This window comes from Astyanax mexicanus, chromosome 23, assembly GCF_023375975.1.
Source record: "Astyanax mexicanus isolate ESR-SI-001 chromosome 23, AstMex3_surface, whole genome shotgun sequence".
In the NCBI taxonomy this organism is placed as follows: domain Eukaryota; kingdom Metazoa; phylum Chordata; class Actinopteri; order Characiformes; family Acestrorhamphidae; genus Astyanax; species Astyanax mexicanus.
The window spans coordinates 14,440,561-14,460,956 of NC_064430.1; the positions used below are offsets into that span (position 1 = coordinate 14,440,561).

Consider the following 20,396-nt stretch of genomic DNA (forward strand, 5'->3'; position numbering starts at 1 on the left):
TACTAATATGTTTTGGAAGGATATTTTTGATTGGTTAAAGACGCAATATGATGTGGCGTTGCATAAATTGTATTGTAAATTTATAAAGTAACCTAGGTTATGGTTCTTATTTTTAATGGATTTTTTGTTAGTATGATTACAATGTTGGCTATTTATTTATTTATTTATTTATTCGCAAGGTAAAATGGAACTTTAAATAAGAAATTAGAAATCATGAGGAAATAAATAAAAGAAAAACAAATAAAAACATTTAATATAGATGAATAATATATTTTTTAAAATATTATTTTTAAACATTATAAAATTATAAAATAAAATTATTATTATTATCACTATTATTATTATATAAGCATACTTAAACTTATACCTATAAATAGCAAAATCAGAGTAATTGATTTAGAATCTAAAGTTGTCTCTTATTTTTTTTCAGCGCTGTATAATACAGTATATATTATAATGGTGTCGGAACCATTGGTTGAACTGGAGAGCGCTTCCAGGGGGAGGGATTAACAGGCTGCATGCAGAGTGTTGTGGGTGTGAGGCGGTTGTTGGTTGGAGGACGGTGATCTTTCCCGGGGTTTCTGCGGGCTGAGTGAAGGAGTGGAGTGGCCGAAACACAGAGGAAACAGAACCCTGAGTTAGTTGGAGTAAAATTTCAGAGCTGTAAAGCTGAACGGCGGTGTTTATAACTAACTAACACAGAGTATAGTATAGGTAGATCAGATGTAGATCAGAGAGACGCTATCTTGTTAGCATATAGTCCTGCTGGATCTGCTTTGTTATCTTCAGCTAAATGTAATATTGCAAAAATACGATCTTAATCAACTTACTTATCTTAGTATCTATATATTATTATCTATAATATTAGTGGTATCTAACATACTGTTTATGTTACATGCTAATGCTAATATTTACAACCTAGCTACTGTTAAACAGCTTGTTTATGGAGCGCCTACCCACTTCTTATCTCCTCTTTATATTAGAAAATTACGTTACCTAAACCGCCAGAAGGAGCCCGAGAGGGAGTCCTATATGAATGAAAGTGAATGGCGCTAAACGGCTAAAAACCCAATTTAAAATAATATCCAGGATATTCCTTTAATTTTACAAAGTATAATAAAGTATGTTGCTAAAAAACTAACTACTAGCTGTAACTAGCTGTATCTTCTCATTTTTCTACAGTAAATGGGGTTTAGGCTCTAAAGGCGCTAGCATTAGTGCTACTGTTACAGCCAGTTTAAAATGTTCAAATCTAGAGTCTGAAACCTTTAAAATATGTTTTCGGTAATGAGACGTGATATTTTTCTATGGTTAGAGAATGGGTTAATTTTTTTTACTATATAATTTTTTTTTTTTTCAATTTTGCCCCATATGAATCTTAATTCTCACTCTGAAGCTCCCTCTGATGGTCTAAGAAACACAGGAGAGATGCCTCCTATGGGTATTCTAAAAATGATCTGCTGTTAACTACCTGTTAGCCTGCTAATATATATATATTTTTATTAATTTAAGAAATGTATAAGATGACTTATAGTGATAACACATTAACATATGTGTTATGTGCTTTAAAAAAAAAAATCCAAAAATCTTTGCTGAAGCTGCCCGTCTGTTTTAGTGGTTACATTAGTGGAGAGAAAAAAATAAAAAAATAAAATATATATATATTGAAGAGTAACTGTTTATTATACCTTGTGTGTATTGACAAATATCTTTCAATTATGATTACTTAACTTAGTGTCTATAATTACATAATCATTGTGTGAAACCTTGTATTTTATATGCATTAACCAAGACTCACAGTGTATTTTATACGCATTTATATAGAAGATTAATCAATAATCACAATATATATATATTCTTTACATATATAGTAAAACATTGTTTGATCAGGCATGTGACTAACACAGACTTTATTATGACAAATTAACCCACATGATACATAAGGCATTTACTAACACATAGGATCTATTATATGGCGGACTAACCACTCGCTACTAACACATTAACATATAACATATGAAATCTATTGTGTGACTTGCGTAGCTCATGCTTGAAGCATTTCGTTCACTGCATGTCTCTGACTAACGGCCATCAATCATCAGCTAGTGCACTCTGTACGAACTGAATTGATACAAAGGAGACTTCGGGACGAACAGTGCGGCCTTTCTCTCTCTGTGCGTGCAAAGTTCTTCACCTACCAAAGCGGGAGGAGGACGCGCGCACATAGGGAGGACGGCGCTGTCCAATTCCTGAAACAATACCACACTGTCCGGCTGGATACAGTCAAGGCCAAACACTGATGGTCCGGTCAGACACGTGAAATGGATTATTAACACGTGAAATTATGCATACTAACATGAGATGATTTTAGCAACGCCTCATCAGCAGGTTTCACGTCATTTGGGGTATAAACATGGAGTCAGATCAGAGGGGGGTCAGAACTTATGCTGGGACGGCTGTTAACTGTCTTGTGTGTATGGTTCTCCTGAATTCAGTAATAAATACTTGGTTTGCTTTCAACTTCACTCCACCTGTCTGCGACTCTATCAAAACGAATACGTAGGGGAGTTGTACCCCGGATGAGGGGTGGGTGGAAACCCACCTTTCATTTTCTTTTTTACAACAATATATATATATTCAGAACAGATATCAAAATAATGATAACACTTCATAATACAGCCCACATTTTATAGTGTAAGTTTCCTTAACTTATGGTGTAACTTCTCTGTATGAACCAGTACAGGTGCTGGTCAACGAATTAGAATAATTTGAAATAGTGCAATCATGAAATTCTTTGAATGCATTTTTTGTGCAGAAAGCAAATCAGGTGTTCACCGCACCTGTCCTACTCGTTAGATTAATCACAGAACTCGTTACCTGGAAAAAAATTTGCTCAGCTGAGCTTTCCAAAAGGCCCATTTAGGCCATTTAACTGTGACACTGTTGTTTTATTGAATTAGAATAATGGAGAAACCGTTTCATTGAATTAGAATAAATGCTCGAATTTTTGTTTTCTGTGAAGAGTGTTCACTGTGCAGTATAAAGTCAGGGTTGAGTAGAATTTCTAAGTTGTAAAATCAATCATGGGTAAGCAGCGCGACCTCTCAACCGGAATAGTGGCTCAAATTCAAGCCCTTCGCCAACAAGGCTTGACCCAAACTAAAATTGCTGAGCAGCTCGGCATCAGCCAGTCTTCCGTCTGCAAAGCTCTCAAGAAAAACTGCAGCAAGCGCACCAACTGTTCCGGCGTCCGAAAAACTTCTGCTCGCGACAACAAGCAGCTGAGAAAGATCGCAGTCAGCAACCGGTTCAAGTCTACTTCCGAGCTCACCGACTTGTGGAACAAGCAGACCGGCGCTGACGTCTCCAGATCAACCACTTACCGTCGTCTGCGCGAACTCGGCTTCAAATCTCACGTTCCAGCAGTAAAACCGATGCTGAACAAGAAACAAATGGAGAAACGGCTGAAGTGGGCCAAAGAACACGGCGAGTGGACTGCTGAAGACTGGCAGAAAGTGGTCTTCAGTGACGAATCACGCTTCTGCATCTCCTTCGGTGACCAAGGTCCTCGTGTCTGGCGTCGTGGTGGCGAAACCTACAACCACGAGTGCGTGAAAAGATCCGTCAAGTTTCCCCAGAGCGTTATGGTCTGGGGATGCATGTCCACTCGAGGTGTAGGGAAACTCTGCTTCCTCAAGAAGACTGTCAATGCTGCCGTATATCAAGATGTTCTGGAAACGTTCCTGATTCCGACTGTTGAGGAACAGTTCGGCGAAGAAGACTTCATATTTCAACAGGATCTTGCACCGGCTCATGCGGCAAAGTTGACCGAAGATTGGTTCACTAAAAAACAGCTTGAAGTTTTGGCATGGCCGGCCAACTCGCCTGACCTCAATGTCATTGAAAACCTTTGGGCCATCGTCAAGCGGAAAATTTGCGACAGAAAGCCTGCTACGCTGGACCAACTGAAGCAGAACATCGCCACTGCCTGGGAAGCTGTGAGTGCGGAAACTTGTGACAAGCTGGTCAAATCGATGCCGCGGAGACTTCAGGCAGTCATACAAGCCAAGGGGGCAGCCACAAAATACTGAGAAAGTGATGATTGTAATTATAATAAAAATTATTCTAATTCAATGAAACGTTTCTCCATTATTCTAATTCAATAAAACAACAGTGTCACAGTTAAATGGCCTAAATGGGCCTTTTGGAAAGCTCAGCTGAGCAAATTTTTTTCCAGGTAACGAGTTCTGTGATTAGTCTAACGAGTAGGACAGGTGCGGTGAACACCTGATTTGCTTTCTGCACAAAAAATGCATTCAAAGAATTTCATGATTGCACTATTTCAAATTATTCTAATTCGTTGACCAGCACCTGTACATACAAAATACTAGGGGTGTGATGATTATCTAAAGCCTCGATTCGATTTTATTTCCGATTTTAGGGTCACGATTCGATTCCCGATTTTTTAAATAATTTAATTAAGGTATATATGTAATGCCACCTAGTGTTTTATGCTGTATTAAAACAGCAATGTGCAACATAACAAAATAAAAAATAATTTAATGACATTACAAGCCTTCCAAAAGCACACTGCCAAGATAAAAAAACAAAAGTGAAAATAATATTTCTTTCTCTCTCTCTCTCTCACTCGCTCTCTCACTAACACATACAAGAAAATAAATGGTAAATGTCAGAAAGTTACTCAGTTGTTTCTCTTTTGTTCCTGGTTTTCCTATGTTGGTGTTGTACATAAATTGAAGTACCAGTAAGACCCGGTGCAAAATTTATATGTACTTATTCATACAGAGAAGTTACAGTATCAGTTAAGGGAACTTGCATTTTCTAACACAAACGTACCTCATTTGCTGCTGAAGCTTCTTTTAAGTGAATGGGTTTTCATAAACCCTGTACAGCCTGAACACTGATTTACTTTTCATACATTCACAAAGATCAATTGTAAAATAAAAATTGTAAACATACGTGTATATAATAAATATGAATCCAAAGTAACATAATTCTGCTCACAAATGTTTAATTCAATTTAAACACTTCTATGTTGTCACCATCACTATCATAAATAACTATAACCGAATATCCTGAGAAAAAGCCACATCTATTCTGGCTATTGGTCAGAGACCATGTAGCCTATAATGATTTAGGTATTCTATATCAGATATATTTTTCGTAAGCCATCATACACTTAAGGTGCTGCTTTAGAACTTGTATCTAAGCTAATAAAATCAGCATAGTCATTGTTGTATTTTGTTTTTCCAGTGGCTTCTGGCATCAGGAATGAAGGCTTCCTCAAAAATGTAAAAGAATCTTTCCATAGTTTGCTGAGGCTGGTGCCTCGTGGGCTGACCCTAGGACCATCTCTGGCTAAAGATGGGCAAATGGGGTTATGGTGGGTGGGACAAACGTTAGCGAAAGGCACTTTGTTGGGTCTGGAAGAGCCAGAAAATGTGCCTCACGGTGGGAAAATAGAGAAGGTACAGTATGTAATTATTTGCTGATTTACTGTACATAAGGTCATAGGATTTAAAGACTTGCTTAAGAAGGTACTTTTTTCTTTGTTTTAGGGACATAACATGGAAGCTTGCCAGAAAATGGATCAAGGACAAACAGACAGAGCATTCTGGATAAGGTACCTGATAGCAAAGAACATTGAATGAATGTTTATTTTTTGGTGGCATTACTGTACGTTTTACAGATTTATAGTGATGATGGAAAGGCAACCTTAAAATAACCATTGTCCAACAAAGTTTCTGACAATGAAACAACTTCCATTTAAAGGTTTTGAAAGTTTAGGGCTCTGAATTTATGCTCAAATTAATTGTGGCAAAAGCTGCTCCCTTCAAATAATAACAGTAATTATAATTGTTATTATATTTGTTAATAATATTGTTTAAATGTCCCTTTCTACACTGCAAAAGCACAATGGAAACAATACTTGCATATTTAATGTGAGTAAAGTTTAATACAAACAACACAAGTAAAACCATAACACAAGATCAATGTTGTTTCAGTGCATTAAATATGCAGAGTTGCCTCATCTTTATATGGTTTAAAGTCTCTGTGGACTGAATGAAGTTTATTAACTACAACGTGGCTGTTTAAGCATGTAATTAACAGCAACAAAGTCAGTTTTTCTCTTCATACACAAGACCATTTATTTGAAAAATGTTGATAAATGTCTTTTCCTTATTTACATAGACCTATTCATAATCTGTAATATATTCATAATATGGCACTGTTCTGCAAAAATGCCACTTGGATAAACAGAGCATTATATTTATTGGGGAGAAGCTTATGTTTTAAATTCAACAATGACTTTTTATTGGAAAATGTGTCAGGCATTTCCTCAGCAATTCACATGTGTACAACCATTCAGCCAGTTATCAAGTTCAACCATTCAACCATTTCTGTATAAAATATGATCTGGAATAGATTATTTTAAATAGTGTCATGGCATGGATTTAGTCAAAAGCAAAATCCAGCAGAAGTAACCATGAGGTAAATTAGCTAATTAATGAGTATTTAAAGATTCTCATTGGCTTTGTGTTTTATCACTTGCTCATTTAAGCACTAAAAATTCTGTTTCACACTAAAGAGCTATCTAGCCTGACACCACATTTTGCCATGACAGTCATGACAGTCAAGGGAAATGTCATTAAACAGTTTACAGTAGTGATTTCTATGAATCCGGCCCTTTAATAAACTCTGACTTGGAGGCTTAGCTTAATTTACATACCTTTACAGTGTGCTTGTTTATGTGTCTCACGATGATCAATCTGCCTCTCCAGGTTTGCCTGTAATTCTGCGACTGAAGAGGAGAGAAATGTCCTTGTGCACAAGGTGGATGGGAAGCTGTGCCTTAGGACTTGTAAAGATTTGAGCCCAGGAACGGAACTCCTGGTGTGGCCAGAGCAGAATAATGATCTGTCTCAAACTGTGAAGCTAGAAAAACCCTGCAAAGAGAGCACACCATGTGGGCTGACTGAGGATAAAACCACATGCCCTGGCCCAATGGAACAAGACTCAAAAAGGGAATGTGAAGGTTCGTGCACAGTAGCTTTTAGAGGGACATGGCTTTTGGGTTTAATTTAACTTTGACTGTGTAAGCAAGGCAGCCATTAAGAAAATGCATTAAATTGGCCCATGAAATTGTGTGTTTAATTTAAAGACCATATTATGCCTCAGGCCTCACACACCTCTACATTTTGTTTTATACTGTGTTATATTGAAAGTATTTTTCATAGCAAATTATACAGAGTGCCACTCCTTAGTCACAGTGCCTGAGGACATTATTCACCGCATACTAGTGTGTGTTTTGTATTATTTTAATATATATATTTTTTTACCACAATTGGAGATTGCCTACCTGATGGATGCACGAAAGGATGAATTGCAATGAGAGCAGCCTCACTGAAAAATGAGTATGGCCTTGCTACATCACCAAGTAACTTGCTACATCATCCCAGCATCACACATAGGACATCAAAGATATTTTAAACAAGAAGGAAAAGCTTATAAAGGAATTATCTGTACCTACAGATATAAGGCCAATTTATACTTCTTGCAGCTACACTGCAGGCAACGCGTTAACTCAACGCAGAAGTATAAACCAGCCATTACATTATAATGGGATCAAACTAATAATAGAACTGCTAAATAAAAAATGGCCTACTTCCATCTACATTGTTCGTTTGCTTCAATTTCATTTTAAAAACTTTGCAGACATGTCCACAAGTTGCCAGCCAAAAAAAGTGGACATGTACCATAAGGCCGTGCCATAGTTGCCGTTTGACTAATTAGAATTAGTTTTGCTGTGTTGCTAAATCAGCACCAGGAAATGTACTGATTTCAGAGTTAGAAAAGAGCATGCTAGAAAGTTAGCTATGGATCTTGTAGCACAAGGTGACAGACAAATGTGGGGCCAGTCAGCAGATTTCATCATTAGGCCTTTCCAGTGGACGGTTGTTTTGCCCCAAGTATGGTAAGCTAGACACAGTAAAATAAAAAAAAGTTAAGCTCAGCCCAGTTTGTAGGAGTTCTATATGAAAAAGCCACTGGAATAGTTAACCTTCTCCATGCATAGACTTTTTGTCTATGTAGTGGAAAAGAGGCCTAGGCAAACCTTTCAGAACTGCTGTTAAGAGACGGAGAAAACATTTAAAAGAACAGTTCATAGAATTCTCCATGAATCGTAAAGAAACGGATCTTTTGTTCCCCTCCTAAGTTCAGACTGACGTTTTAACATGTATCACATATGCTTCGTGTATTTCACAGAATCAGTGGTGAAGGACCCTACTGACAACTCAGAAGAGGCTCAGAAAACAACACATCCTAACATTCAGAGGAAGAGGCCACTAATCTCAAGTGTAAAAAATAATCCTGTGCGCTCCTCTCAAACCGTGGAAACTGGTAATCTGGGACAGACTGCTTTGGATGACAAAACAGACAATGACCAGCAAGAAGCAGAGGATAAATCTAGTCCTGGGGTGCTGTGCAGCATCCGAGAATCCAATTCTCAGGAACAGCTTAAAGGAGCTGAGAGAGCCAGCCCTCGCCTGGCAGCTAAACCTCGCAAAGTCCACTCGCTAAGCAGGTGCATGCACAGGCGACAGCAAGCAAAGCTGACAAATGCGGCTTCTGCCTGTGTTGATAAAAAGATGCTGACTACAGAAACTAGCACTGGAAGTGGATCAGCTCTGGGAGAAAAAATCCTCACTGAAAATTCTAACTCTGATGAGAAGCAATCTGGTCTGGTATGGATAGAAAAGGAGGGTTCACCAGAACTCTTACGGTTCAGCCCACGAGAGCGGAACTACAAGTGTGACCTGTGTGCTAAAAGTTTCTTTCAGCTGTGTCACCTAAAGAAGCACAAGTTCACGCACTCCGAGCTGAAGCCTTATGCTTGCACAGAGTGCGACAAAACCTACAGCTCCCAGGAGAGTTACCGTGCACATTTGCTTATGCACCGTGGACAACGGCCTTTTAAGTGCCAGCAGTGTGACAGAAGCTACGGGCTCAAACGTGACCTCAAGGAGCACCAGGTGCTTCATACGGGTGAAAAACCCTTTGTTTGCGATGTTTGTGGCAAGGCTTTCGCACGCCGGCCTTCGCTGCGAATCCACAAGGAAATCCACAGAGCCAAAGAAGCGGACTACCAAGCACCAAAGATCAAATGCACTAAGTGTGGCAAAGAGCTGGCAAACCGGAGCTCCCTGAGGAATCACATGCGATTGCACACAGGCGAGCGGCCGTACGTCTGCTCCGACTGCGGCAAGAGCTTCCGCCAGCGCGGCAATCTGCAAAGCCACCTGCGCATTCACACTGGAGAAAAGCCATACAGGTGCAAGCACTGCGACCAAACCTTCTCGCAGGTGCCGGAGCTGCGTCGGCACCTCATTTCCCACACAGGTGAGGCATACCTGTGCCCAGTGTGTGGCAAGGCACTGCGCGACCCTCACACCTTGCGAGCCCATGAGCGCCTACACACTGGCGAAAGGCCTTACAAGTGCGAGCAGTGCGGAAAAGGGTACACGTTGGCCACTAAGCTGCGCAGGCATATGAAGTCCCACCTGGATGAGAAGCCACACAAGTGCGAGACATGTGGAACCAGATTTACGCTTATGCAGAGTCTACAGCGCCACCTACAGTCCCACCAGAAAATAACTAAGAAAGGACATGCAGCGCCAGCCAGGGGTAGACCTAAAAAGATGACTCCTAAAAAGAGAGGTGGACAGTCAGGTCATTGTCAAGGCAAGAAGAAAAAAGAAGAAGAGGAAGGTGTGGTTTATGTGCAAGCCCTAGCAGAGAACTGCAGAGAAGGTGCTGAAGTTTTTGAAGAAGGGCCAGAACAAATTGAGCTTAGTGAGGACATTGTAGAAATTGTTGTTTCAAATGGCAGCAACAAGTGTATCATGGTTCAGGAACTGGAAGCTAATGCTAAGTGCATTGTTTTACGGGAGGATGAAGAGAATAAGAAATGCATAATTGTACAAGAAGAGATTAATAATAATAGTACCCTGGTCATTATGCAGGACCATGATGATCCTAACTCAGTGGCAGAAACTGTTGAAATCGATTCAGCCACCCAAGACTGAACATGTTAAGCTCATTGTGACTATTAGTGTGTCATTTGATTTGAAGGTTATTTTGCAGTGGTAACATCTGCGTTAGAGACATCAGTAAATATTGACTTATCTGCCCACTGGACCTTGTCATCACTGTTTGTTCCAGATCTGAACAGGCACACTGCTGGTAACGAATATGTCAGGAACATGCTGATTATTGGTGATACTGTTATCTTATTATGAGTCAAATCATGTTTAAATTATATTTTTTAAGAAAAAATAACAATGATGAAATATTAAATTAGAGCTGGGGTGAAATATCATGATTAATATATTATGTCACAGTATTTAAAGTAGAGCTGGAGCCAAGAGATTTTGTCATATAGGTATACATTTTCTTATTGTATTGACAATATGCTTTTTTAAAGCATATCGAGGATATCATCAGTGGTTAAAGAGCATTGAGAAAAATGTGCATTACATTACAGAGAAACAACCCAGTTTGATTGGATGTAAAACTCTGTGTATTGTGAAAGTCTAGTATCATGGTATAATATTTTTTACCAAATAATCAGCGCTTGATTATTTACACCACGGGTGGTGGAATTTATACTGTTAATATTGATATCAGAATTATATCGCATTATAGAAATGAAGAAATTTAATGTGATATCAAGTAATTTAAAGACATTTTCAAAACATGCAACATTTATCACATCATTTGTCCCTATGTTTTGTCACAAAGACAAAAAGCATCAACATTGTCAGATTCTTGTATGTTAAATAACATTAAACAAATTGCAAATTCTTTCCATCTCTTCCTTGTGTGTAGTCCTTGTTTTACTGTAATGATGCTGCTGAAATCTAAATTTCCCTGAGGAAATCTTCCCAAGTGGATCCATAAAGATCTATCTATCAAGTACTGTTTCATGCATAGTAAAGTAATGTTTTTTTTTTTTGCTGGACAACATTTAAAACTAGTACAGTTGGGTCATTGTTCTTTGTCCTCTTCTTTTAAAAAGCCCAAAAAAAGTCAGACGATAAGAAATGCAATGAAATATTTTCATATTGCCCAACTCTATATTAACGTTTTATTTGAATTCCTATCTGAATTAACTGCTTATTGATGCAGCTTGAAACAGTCTAAGTACCACAGATCTTCAAGATGTGGTGGAGTCAGTAAAGAACATAGGCAGTGGATGATTTTAGAGTTGGATGGAGTTTTAGGGAGTCATGGAATTTTTGAAAACATTTCATTTGTCAAAGCTTAAATTGCTGCACCACCCACTGCACTGTCCACTGTGAATAATAATTCTTCATATGACATAATCCAGGTACACATATGACACTTTGGATTGAGAAATATTATGTCCCATCCATCTGGCACACACTATCAGGCCTCGCTCCAACACCAGTTATTCACATTGGCCATATTGCCATGAGCTCGATGGCCACTGCTCACTCTCACAAGATAACACCTCACAGCGTATACAGATGTGTGCATTCCCAAGCTGTCCACTGATATAATACTTTACATTTAATTTACATACTGCTATTCTATGATTTCATACAAATATAAGTCCATTTTGTTTAGGAAAATGACTGGTGACTGGTTTAGTATTATTATTTCATTCATATCATATTATGGGTTGATAATGAATGTTCCTAAGTGTCCTTAGATATTTCTAGAACATCAGGGCTGAATCATGAATCAGTGATCAGAGTGATATGAGCTTGCACACAATCTCTGTTTTCTGTTCTCTTTGAACTCCACTGGTTCAATATTAACTCGAGGGCAGCAGTGGAAGGTTTTTGGGGGCTTGCTAGCAGCTCTGTGGCTTTGTCTCCAGTGATGTTCCAGGTCTTTTCAGGATTCCAGTAGTCCCTGTAAAAGAATGGGAGCAGTACCAGCACCGATCCTTGTCACACTTCTTCTCAGCCAAGTGCTCCAGCTTACACTGTGCTATGATGGTGAGAAACCCATGTTAATACTTTTGGTATCAAATATATTGTATGTAAAATGGTGTGTCTATAGAGTTAATAGGTTTGTGGAGGTAGACGGTTAATCTTGTGTACGTTTTTGTCAGTTTTTATCGATAGTAAGAGGGCTTCTCAGGTTATCCGAGTAAGGAGAGCAAACACACTCTTAGAGGAGCTGAAGCAGGGAAATCTGGAGCGAGAGTGTGTGGAGGAGATCTGTAGCAATGAGGAGGCTCGAGAGGTGTTTGAGATAAGTGACAAAACGGTAAGGACTGCTGAATTCTGCTACATGATGTGACGTATGTAATCCTGTTTAAATTAAATACTTCTCAACATAACATTTGTAAGGTCACTTTCCCAGACAGGGATTTAATTAGTCTTAGACTAAGCCTTTCAAAAATATGTAGTCTACAACTTAATCCTCAAGCTTAATCCTTGTGGGAAAATTGCCTGTGTGTGGACACCATTATTGTTTACTGTCTTGTTTATTGCATTCATCGACATACCATTCCAGAAAGTGGTAGATTAATTTTGTTTTATTTAAACATTTTGTAAAATGGTTTCTCTTTCTTTTAGGTTCAGTTTTGGGAGAAATACTTAGGTAAGGCATTACACCACAAACTTCCCAGTAGGCAGCAAAGTCAGCAGTGACCACATTTTGAAATGTAAATATACATTATTGAACCAGGAGCAAAGTGCAGTGTTCCCCAGTGTTTTTTTTTCCTTCTGAGTAATTACCAAATCAAAGTCCTAAACTGGACTTTATTTAATCTAAGGGTTTCTAATGTCAGTCAAGAACAATACAAAAACGCAGTGTACTATTAGGCTTCCTGAGCATTTGTTAGTTGCAGTATTCCTTTAATGTGTGTGTATATTAGTTCCAGGCCAGTGATAATAAGCTATTGAAAAATGACACAGAAATGACAGAAATGTTATGTAAGGAACACTTTATATAAATAATGTTTATATTTCATAAAATTGAATGAAAATAAAGAAGTTTAATCTCATTACCATCTTTTTTATGGTTTTGTTAGCTTTAACTGTTTCTGGAACAATGTGATGGCAATAGTGAAAGTTCAGGAAACTCATTAAAACAGGGCAAGCATAAACATACCGTGATTATCTCAACACTGTTTAGATCTATTTTGTACTGCTTTCTTCCACAGCTTGTGATGGCAACACTTTGAAGAGGACTCCAGACAATATTTCGAAAGTAAGAACGTGTGTGAATAAAAAAGGTAAGGGCAACATTTCATAAAAAAAAATGCACCCATTGTATACAGATGGTTGTTATTCCCAGTTTGACCAGCCTGTTTTATAAGATTTAGAGATGGATTCAGCGTACAGCACATAATCTATGTTAAATTAATATATAAATAAATTAATTTCCTGTGGAGAATGAAAAGAGTATATTAGTATAAATAACTGTGTCAAAATATTAGTTCACACTTACATGTATGTAAAAAATGTAAACTCTGCATTCTGTAGTTTGTTTGTGGTGAGGACATGATTCGTCCTTGATTCAAACAACTACCAATGTTGCTGCAATTAAACTGTACAGATATACACTAGTCCAGAACACGCGAACCACGTTCCAGACTATTTACATAAACTATTTTCTAGATGGTTTTGACTTTTAGACCACAAATAGGAGGTCAAGGAAAGCTATATTTATCCATTCAACAACAGAAAAAGATCATAAACGATAATACAACAAAAATACAAGAATCAAAGGGAAATATATCTGTTAAGCTTATACTGCTGTATGAAACGTGCACACAATGGGAAGATGAGTCTGGGGAGATGCAGTCTGTGTATCAAATACATCAACATTGATTTGGAATCTGGTGTGAAGATGCTCTGAGATAAAGAAACATTGATGCTCTAAAATCTATAAAGGCAACTTCTACTACTTCAGTTAGTAGAGCCGTGTATTCATATATGTGTTGATCATTGTGTGCTGTACAGATCACTGCTATCTCAACACTGGTGAGCACTACAGTGGTGATGTTAACCTCACTATATCTGGAAAGACTTGTCAATACTGGAAAAGCAACTTCCCCCACAGAATCATGTATGTATAATTATTTCTCTAGACCTCTTGAGCTTCACAGCTGTAGTTGTCATTGATAAAACATGGAAATAGTATTCAAGGCATAAAGACTTGTATGTTTGAAAAACAGATTATATTTTCATTTCAAATTAAAGGTCAAAATGATTTGAGAAAACTGGAAGTGTGAAACAGTTTTTGATCCATTTTAATGCATTGTTTTTCCATTCCAGTGAGATTAATCAAACACAGCTGAAACTTCCTGAGAACTTCTGCAGGAATCCAGACAAGAGCCCTACTGGACCCTGGTGCTTCACCAGCGACCCCACTGTCAGGAGGGAGAAATGTGCAGTGGCAAAATGTGGTACTGACCTTAAAGCATGCTTCACTCAAAGCACTGAACACCCCAAACATAGATAATATAGCAAACTGTGAAGGGCTTCATCTGTTTCTTATATTAAGCTCAGTCTTGAGGCATTAAGTATATCAGTAGTTAGTCTTAGTCTAGAGTTTTCATTGAGAATTTTATTTAATAAATAATAAAACATTTAGTAATATTATATTTAAGTTCCTTTATTGGTTTTATAGCAGCCAGTGATGTTTTGAAACTTAATATTATGCTGCTTTCCATTTACCGTTTACTGTATTGGGATGTATAGCTAAAAATGACCTTACACCCTGGTTGACTGGGTTCCAATTAAACCTTTAGATAATTTCTATTTCAAAGACTTTGGTGTAGAAGTTAAACAGTACTGTGTGTACAATTGATAAAATGTGAGACAACTACTGTAGATACACAGTTCTGGAAAACATTAAGAGACCACTTTAGTTTCTGAATCAGTTTATCTGATTTTGCTATTTATAGGTATATGTTTGTGTAAAATGAACATTGTTGTTTTATTCTAAAAACTATAGAAAACATTTCTCCTAAATTCCAAATAAAATATTGTCAATTTGTTTGAAGAAAATAAGAAAGGACTAAAATAACAAAAAAGATGCAGAACTTTCAGATCTCAAATAATGCAAAGAAAACAAGTTCACATTTATAAAGTTTTAAGAGTTCAGAAAAGTTTTCATGCATCTTGGCATGTTCTCCTCCACACTGCTTTAGGATAACTTTATGCCACTCCTGGTGCAAAAACTTAGCTTGTGATCATCCATCTTCCTCTTGATTTAATTAGGTAAATCAAAGAAACTCATAATTTTTAAGTGGTCTCTTATTTTTTTCTTATTTTTATTAGAGCAGGAAAACTTTTGGGGACATCCAGGTATAGATGTAGCTTAATTAGATAGAATGTAGCTTAATTTCTGTCACAGCTTGGAAAGAAAACATGTTGTAGGTTTTATGTAATTTGCACATTTTTATTGTATTTTTTATTTTGTTGACTATTATTATTTAGTTTTTGGCTTTAGTTTTAGTATTTTTTTATTTAGTATTAAACATATTTACATCTCCTGTAAATACACTTAAAAACCATTGAAAAGAACATTTCTGTCAGTTGGATTTGTTTCTGTGATTTTGTGCAATAAACCATAACTTTAGTCTATAAGTTCAACCAGTAGAAGTGGTATATTTCAGCTGTTCCCCTGTTCCGCAGGAGAGACCTTGCAGCCAGTTCCAACCGTCAAAGTGGGGACTATAGAGGAGCGCTATGCTAAGACCAAATGTATTGCTGGCAATGGAGAAACTTACACTGGAGATCTGTCTGTGACTCTGGGTGGCCACACCTGCCTGGAGTGGAACTTGCCTAAGGTGAAGGCTTTGAGTGTGGGGAAGGAGTTCAAACCAGATATACAACTAGTGAAGAACCACTGCAGGAACCCCGATGGAGATCTGGAGGGACCATGGTGCTATGTGAAGAGTGCTGCTGGAACCATCACTGTCGATTACTGTAACCTAGAGCTATGTGGTGAGCAATGGTACTGATAAAAGTGCTTTTATTACTGGTGATCACAACAAGAAGGTACACCAAATTAATGCTGTCCATTTTCTCAAATTAACCTCACACCCATTTTTTTATATTGCAGTGTGATGCAGATGTATAACCCTGGCTTGTGTCTTGCTATGATTATTTAAAAAATGCATATTACACTAAATACACTGCAAATGTCTACTAAAATATTAAATTAAAATATTAACATTTTTTTACTTCTCAAACAAGATGTCTTCTCTCTTGTCTTTAAGATGCTCCCTTGGTAGGGATGGTAGAACAGGACTCTGATCGGAAGAGGACCACTACAGAGAAAAGAACTGCTTTCTTTAGCCCTCGCAGCTTCGGCCAAGGAGAAGAAGGTAAAAATTTTAGCAATAGCAGGAGGTGTATTTATTCTCAGTTCACTATTTTTTAGAAGGGCCCACCCGGTATTTAAAAGTACTGGTCACTTTTCTGTCCATGTAAGTATAACCTGATATTAAGTTCATGACATTTGTTTCTGTTCCTTAAAATTTGCATGTCAACATACTAGATGCAAGGTTAAGGCCCTTTCCCATTTTTCCCTTGGCCGTGCCACTTAGTGTGTCCTTATTCTTGTTAGGCGGTAGAGCGAGTGTTAGGGCAACATCATCCTTCAAACTGAAAACTGAAAATCACTGACAGGTGAACACATGCATTTATCTGCAATTTAAGAGATACAGAACCAATATCTCAATAAAAAGAAGCATGTCCACACATAATAGTAATATTACAGGATTTATGCGGTTTGCTTGTGACGGCTAGGAACCTTTCTATGTTTGGGGTGGTTATGACTGAGACACCATTCTCCCTATTGCAAGTCATTGTGCAATCAACAGGATTTTGTTAAAATGTAATACTCTTCTAAAATAATAAATACATCTTCGAAAATGCTGCTGAAACTAATGAATTTTACAACATTAATAGCGGTATTTATATAGGTTTTGCAATAGATGTACTTGTTTTGCACAGCTGACATATTTTAAAAGATTTGAAACCAGCTTAAGCTTCGATTACTTTTGTTAAATAATTTCTCTGTTAATTATTTTCAGGGATCATCTCAGTTAGATCTGTTCATCATCTTTTTTTTAATGGCTAAAGTCTGGCTCTTCTTATATCATTTCATTTTGTCCTTGTGTCTGATTTTAGAGTGTGGAGTGCGCCCTCTATTTGAGAAAGTAAGTAAAGCAGATGGAACGGAGGTTGAACTGCTCAAATCATATTCTAAAAGAATTGTGGGAGGTGTTTCTGCTGAAGTAGGAAGTGCACCATGGTAATTACAGTTCATATCTATTTTTTTCTATATTTACCTATTTGGTAATCTCACAGTACATAATGATTTTATTGTAAGATGTGTTTGTAATGTGATTTGATCCACAGGCAGGTGATGTTGTTTAAGCGTAGCCCTCAGGAGCTTCTGTGTGGAGCCAGTTTGATCAGTAATGAGTGGATCCTCACTGCAGCTCACTGCATTCTTTACCCACCATGGAACAAGAACTTCACCATTGATGATATTCTTGTTCGCCTTGGAAAACACAATCGTGCTAAGTGAGTTCCTTCCTAATAAAATTGTAAAGCTATACACTGTATGCACAAAAATATTGGGACACCCACACATTACACCTACAGAAGCCTGTATCACATTCTATTCTAAATCAAAATAAATTAATATTGTTAGTCCCCCCCTGTTGCAATTCTAACAACAGGTTTGGAGCTGTGCAGTTACTGAGTCAGAAAAACAATGTGTAATTTTACATTTACACTTCAAAACACATCTATATTTCAATAATTCCACACACATTTGATCATGGAATATCTAGAAGGATATCAACTTATTACAGTATCAAGCTGGAATTCAATTTAGAGCCTTTCACACCCGCCCATTCTTTTAGAAAAGTTTATAAAGGCAGACTCCATTGATAGGTGCTTAATCGTATACATCTTTAGCAGTGTGACTAAATAAAACATCTGAATTCATTGATTAAGACGTGTGTCCCACTACTTTATCCCATGTAGTGAAGGTAAAGTAAGTCTGTACAGACCTTGATTGTTTTCTTTATAATTCAGGTACGAGAGAGGTACTGAGAAGATTGTGGCAATCGATGAGATCATTATTCATCCAAAATATAACTGGAAGGAGAATCTTAACAGGGACATCGCTCTGCTGCACATGAAGAAACCTGTCACCTTCACTAATGAAATCCACCCTATCTGCCTGCCCAGCAAAAGTGTCGCAAACTTGTAAGAAAACCTTTCTTTTGTAGTGTGAGCTCTATATTTCAAAATAGTACCTGCAAAAATACCAACTCTTTGTTCTGTATATAGATTGATGTCTGAGGGCTTCAAGGGTCGTGTGACAGGCTGGGGGAACCTGAAGGAGTCATGGACATCAAACCCACAGAATCTGCCGGCAGTGCTGCAGCAGATTCACCTGCCTATTGTGAACCAGGACACCTGTCGCAAGTCTACCTCAATCCGTGTCACTGACAACATGTTCTGTGCAGGTGAAGGAATGAAATCCTGTGTAATAGTGAACAAAAAGTACCACCTTCTTACTTTAACTTACTTCTGCTCACAAATTAAGAGTTCAAATCTCATTACATTCGTCCCAGAAGAAGCTGAAAATTTCTGCATTTCAGTAACAACATTATGCAGTTATTCACATCATTACAATTTTCAAATTTAACCTCAAAGAATCAGAACATTTCAATGATAAACATTACAATGACCGTTCAGTAGTTAACATCTCAAACTTAATATTCTTAGGTTCCTAATATTTTAAAACCATTATTAGAATTAATATTAGTCTTCTGTCATTGCTGAAGCATCACCAATCTTGTACTTGTGCATTATTGAAGGCATATTTTCTTATTCTGGATTTTTGAAATAAGCATTATGTTATTTCTTGAAACAAACTAAATTATCTTACAGAAAAATAAAAGACAAATTCACTAGCTACCATTACCTGAAACAAGGATATTTTAACTGTGTACAGAAGTGTGTAATTTAAATAGCATTAATTGTACTGTAATTGTGTGCTTTTCTTTTAGGTTACAGCCCAGAGGACACACAGAGAGGTGATGCATGCGAAGGAGACAGTGGTGGACCATTTGTAATGAAGGTAAGAGGATGATTATTGTTAATGCTATTCTTTTCACATTTACAGACTTTCACTGGGGACTTCTATATAAATCATTGTTTCTATATGAGTACATTAAGTTACTTTTGATTGAAATCCTACATACACTCTTACCATCTGCAGAATCCTGATGACAATCGCTGGTATCAGATTGGTATTGTGTCGTGGGGTGAGGGCTGCGATCGGGATGGTAAATACGGATTTTACACCCACCTGTTCCGCATGCGCCGCTGGATGAGGAAGGTCATTGAAAAATCAGATTCTGCAGATGATGACTGATGTCCTTATGAATATGCAAGAGCCAAATATGTCTCTTTTTGGGATTTGTCCAACTGAAATAAAAGTGCAAATAAAAGTTGATTAATCTGAAAGTGGTATGTTTTTTTCTTAATAAAAGTAATAATAATAATCCCATATTTGCCAAAATACAGAAAGCTAAAATATAGGGAACAGTTTTAAGTTTTAACATACTTGAACTGAGGGTTTAACTTTAAAACTTGGAGAAGTGAACTTAAGGGTTTGAAATTTCATGGGTATGTTTACATGCTGAGAGTTGATACTTCTCCTCAGTAAAATTTCCTGTTACTTTTCTACTGAAGTTTTGGGTTTTGTGTATCATATCATTGTTGTAATAGTTTATTCATACTTGTTTGTTTTTTTCTGTGAACATTTAACGTGATTAGTATAAGTCAAGTTAGATATCCTTACAGTATTACAGAGTTAGATATGTGCAGTGATGGTATAGTTACTTTGAAAAAGTAATCCGATTACTGATTAGTCCTTTAAAAAGTAACTTAGTTACTTTATGGATTACTTGATTTTAAAAGTAACTAAGTTACTTTACAAGTTACTTTATTAGTTACTTTAAGCAGCTGCACACACCACGTCCCGCCGCCTTAACATAAAAATTATAACCAGTTTTGCCAATACTCCCTTTATTCGAAAAAGCATTTTTAACAGCATCAATGTTTCTCTAGACATTTAAAGTTGAACTATTTCCTGAAAAAATAAGTTTTTTATATAAAAATAAAAGACCATTTATCTTGAATTAACTTAACATCAATATTTTTTTTATAAAAAATAAAATATGGTCTTTCTTGATTTCACTTAACATAAATACTTGTTTTTATAAAGAAATATAAAATATTGAAAGTCTTTCTTGACCTGACATATTTAACACTGTAAAACTGAACATT

The 20,396-nt window shown here is 37.1% G+C and overlaps 2 protein-coding genes across 2 annotated transcripts; both read left to right on the forward strand.

Moving 5' to 3' along the window:
- Nucleotides 1-308: 308 nt before the first annotated feature.
- On the forward strand, nucleotides 309-10,841 carry znf408 (zinc finger protein 408). Its single transcript, XM_015604712.3, has 5 exons — nucleotides 309-637; nucleotides 5,275-5,489; nucleotides 5,580-5,644; nucleotides 6,804-7,057; nucleotides 8,290-10,841. Coding segments are annotated over exons 1-5 (2,355 nt in total). The 5' UTR covers nucleotides 309-636; the 3' UTR covers nucleotides 10,110-10,841.
- A 1,035-nt stretch (nucleotides 10,842-11,876) lies between these two features.
- f2 (coagulation factor II (thrombin)) lies at nucleotides 11,877-19,571 on the forward strand. The gene is made up of 14 exons (XM_007244907.4): nucleotides 11,877-12,050; nucleotides 12,167-12,324; nucleotides 12,636-12,660; nucleotides 13,226-13,297; nucleotides 14,028-14,133; nucleotides 14,343-14,473; nucleotides 15,708-16,019; nucleotides 16,295-16,402; nucleotides 17,211-17,334; nucleotides 17,442-17,609; nucleotides 18,129-18,302; nucleotides 18,387-18,565; nucleotides 19,112-19,182; nucleotides 19,324-19,571. The coding sequence occupies exons 1-14, from the start codon at nucleotides 11,975-11,977 to the stop codon at nucleotides 19,477-19,479; spliced, it is 1,860 nt and encodes a 619-aa protein (XP_007244969.4). The 5' UTR covers nucleotides 11,877-11,974; the 3' UTR covers nucleotides 19,480-19,571.
- The last annotated feature ends 825 nt before the right edge of the window (nucleotides 19,572-20,396 follow it).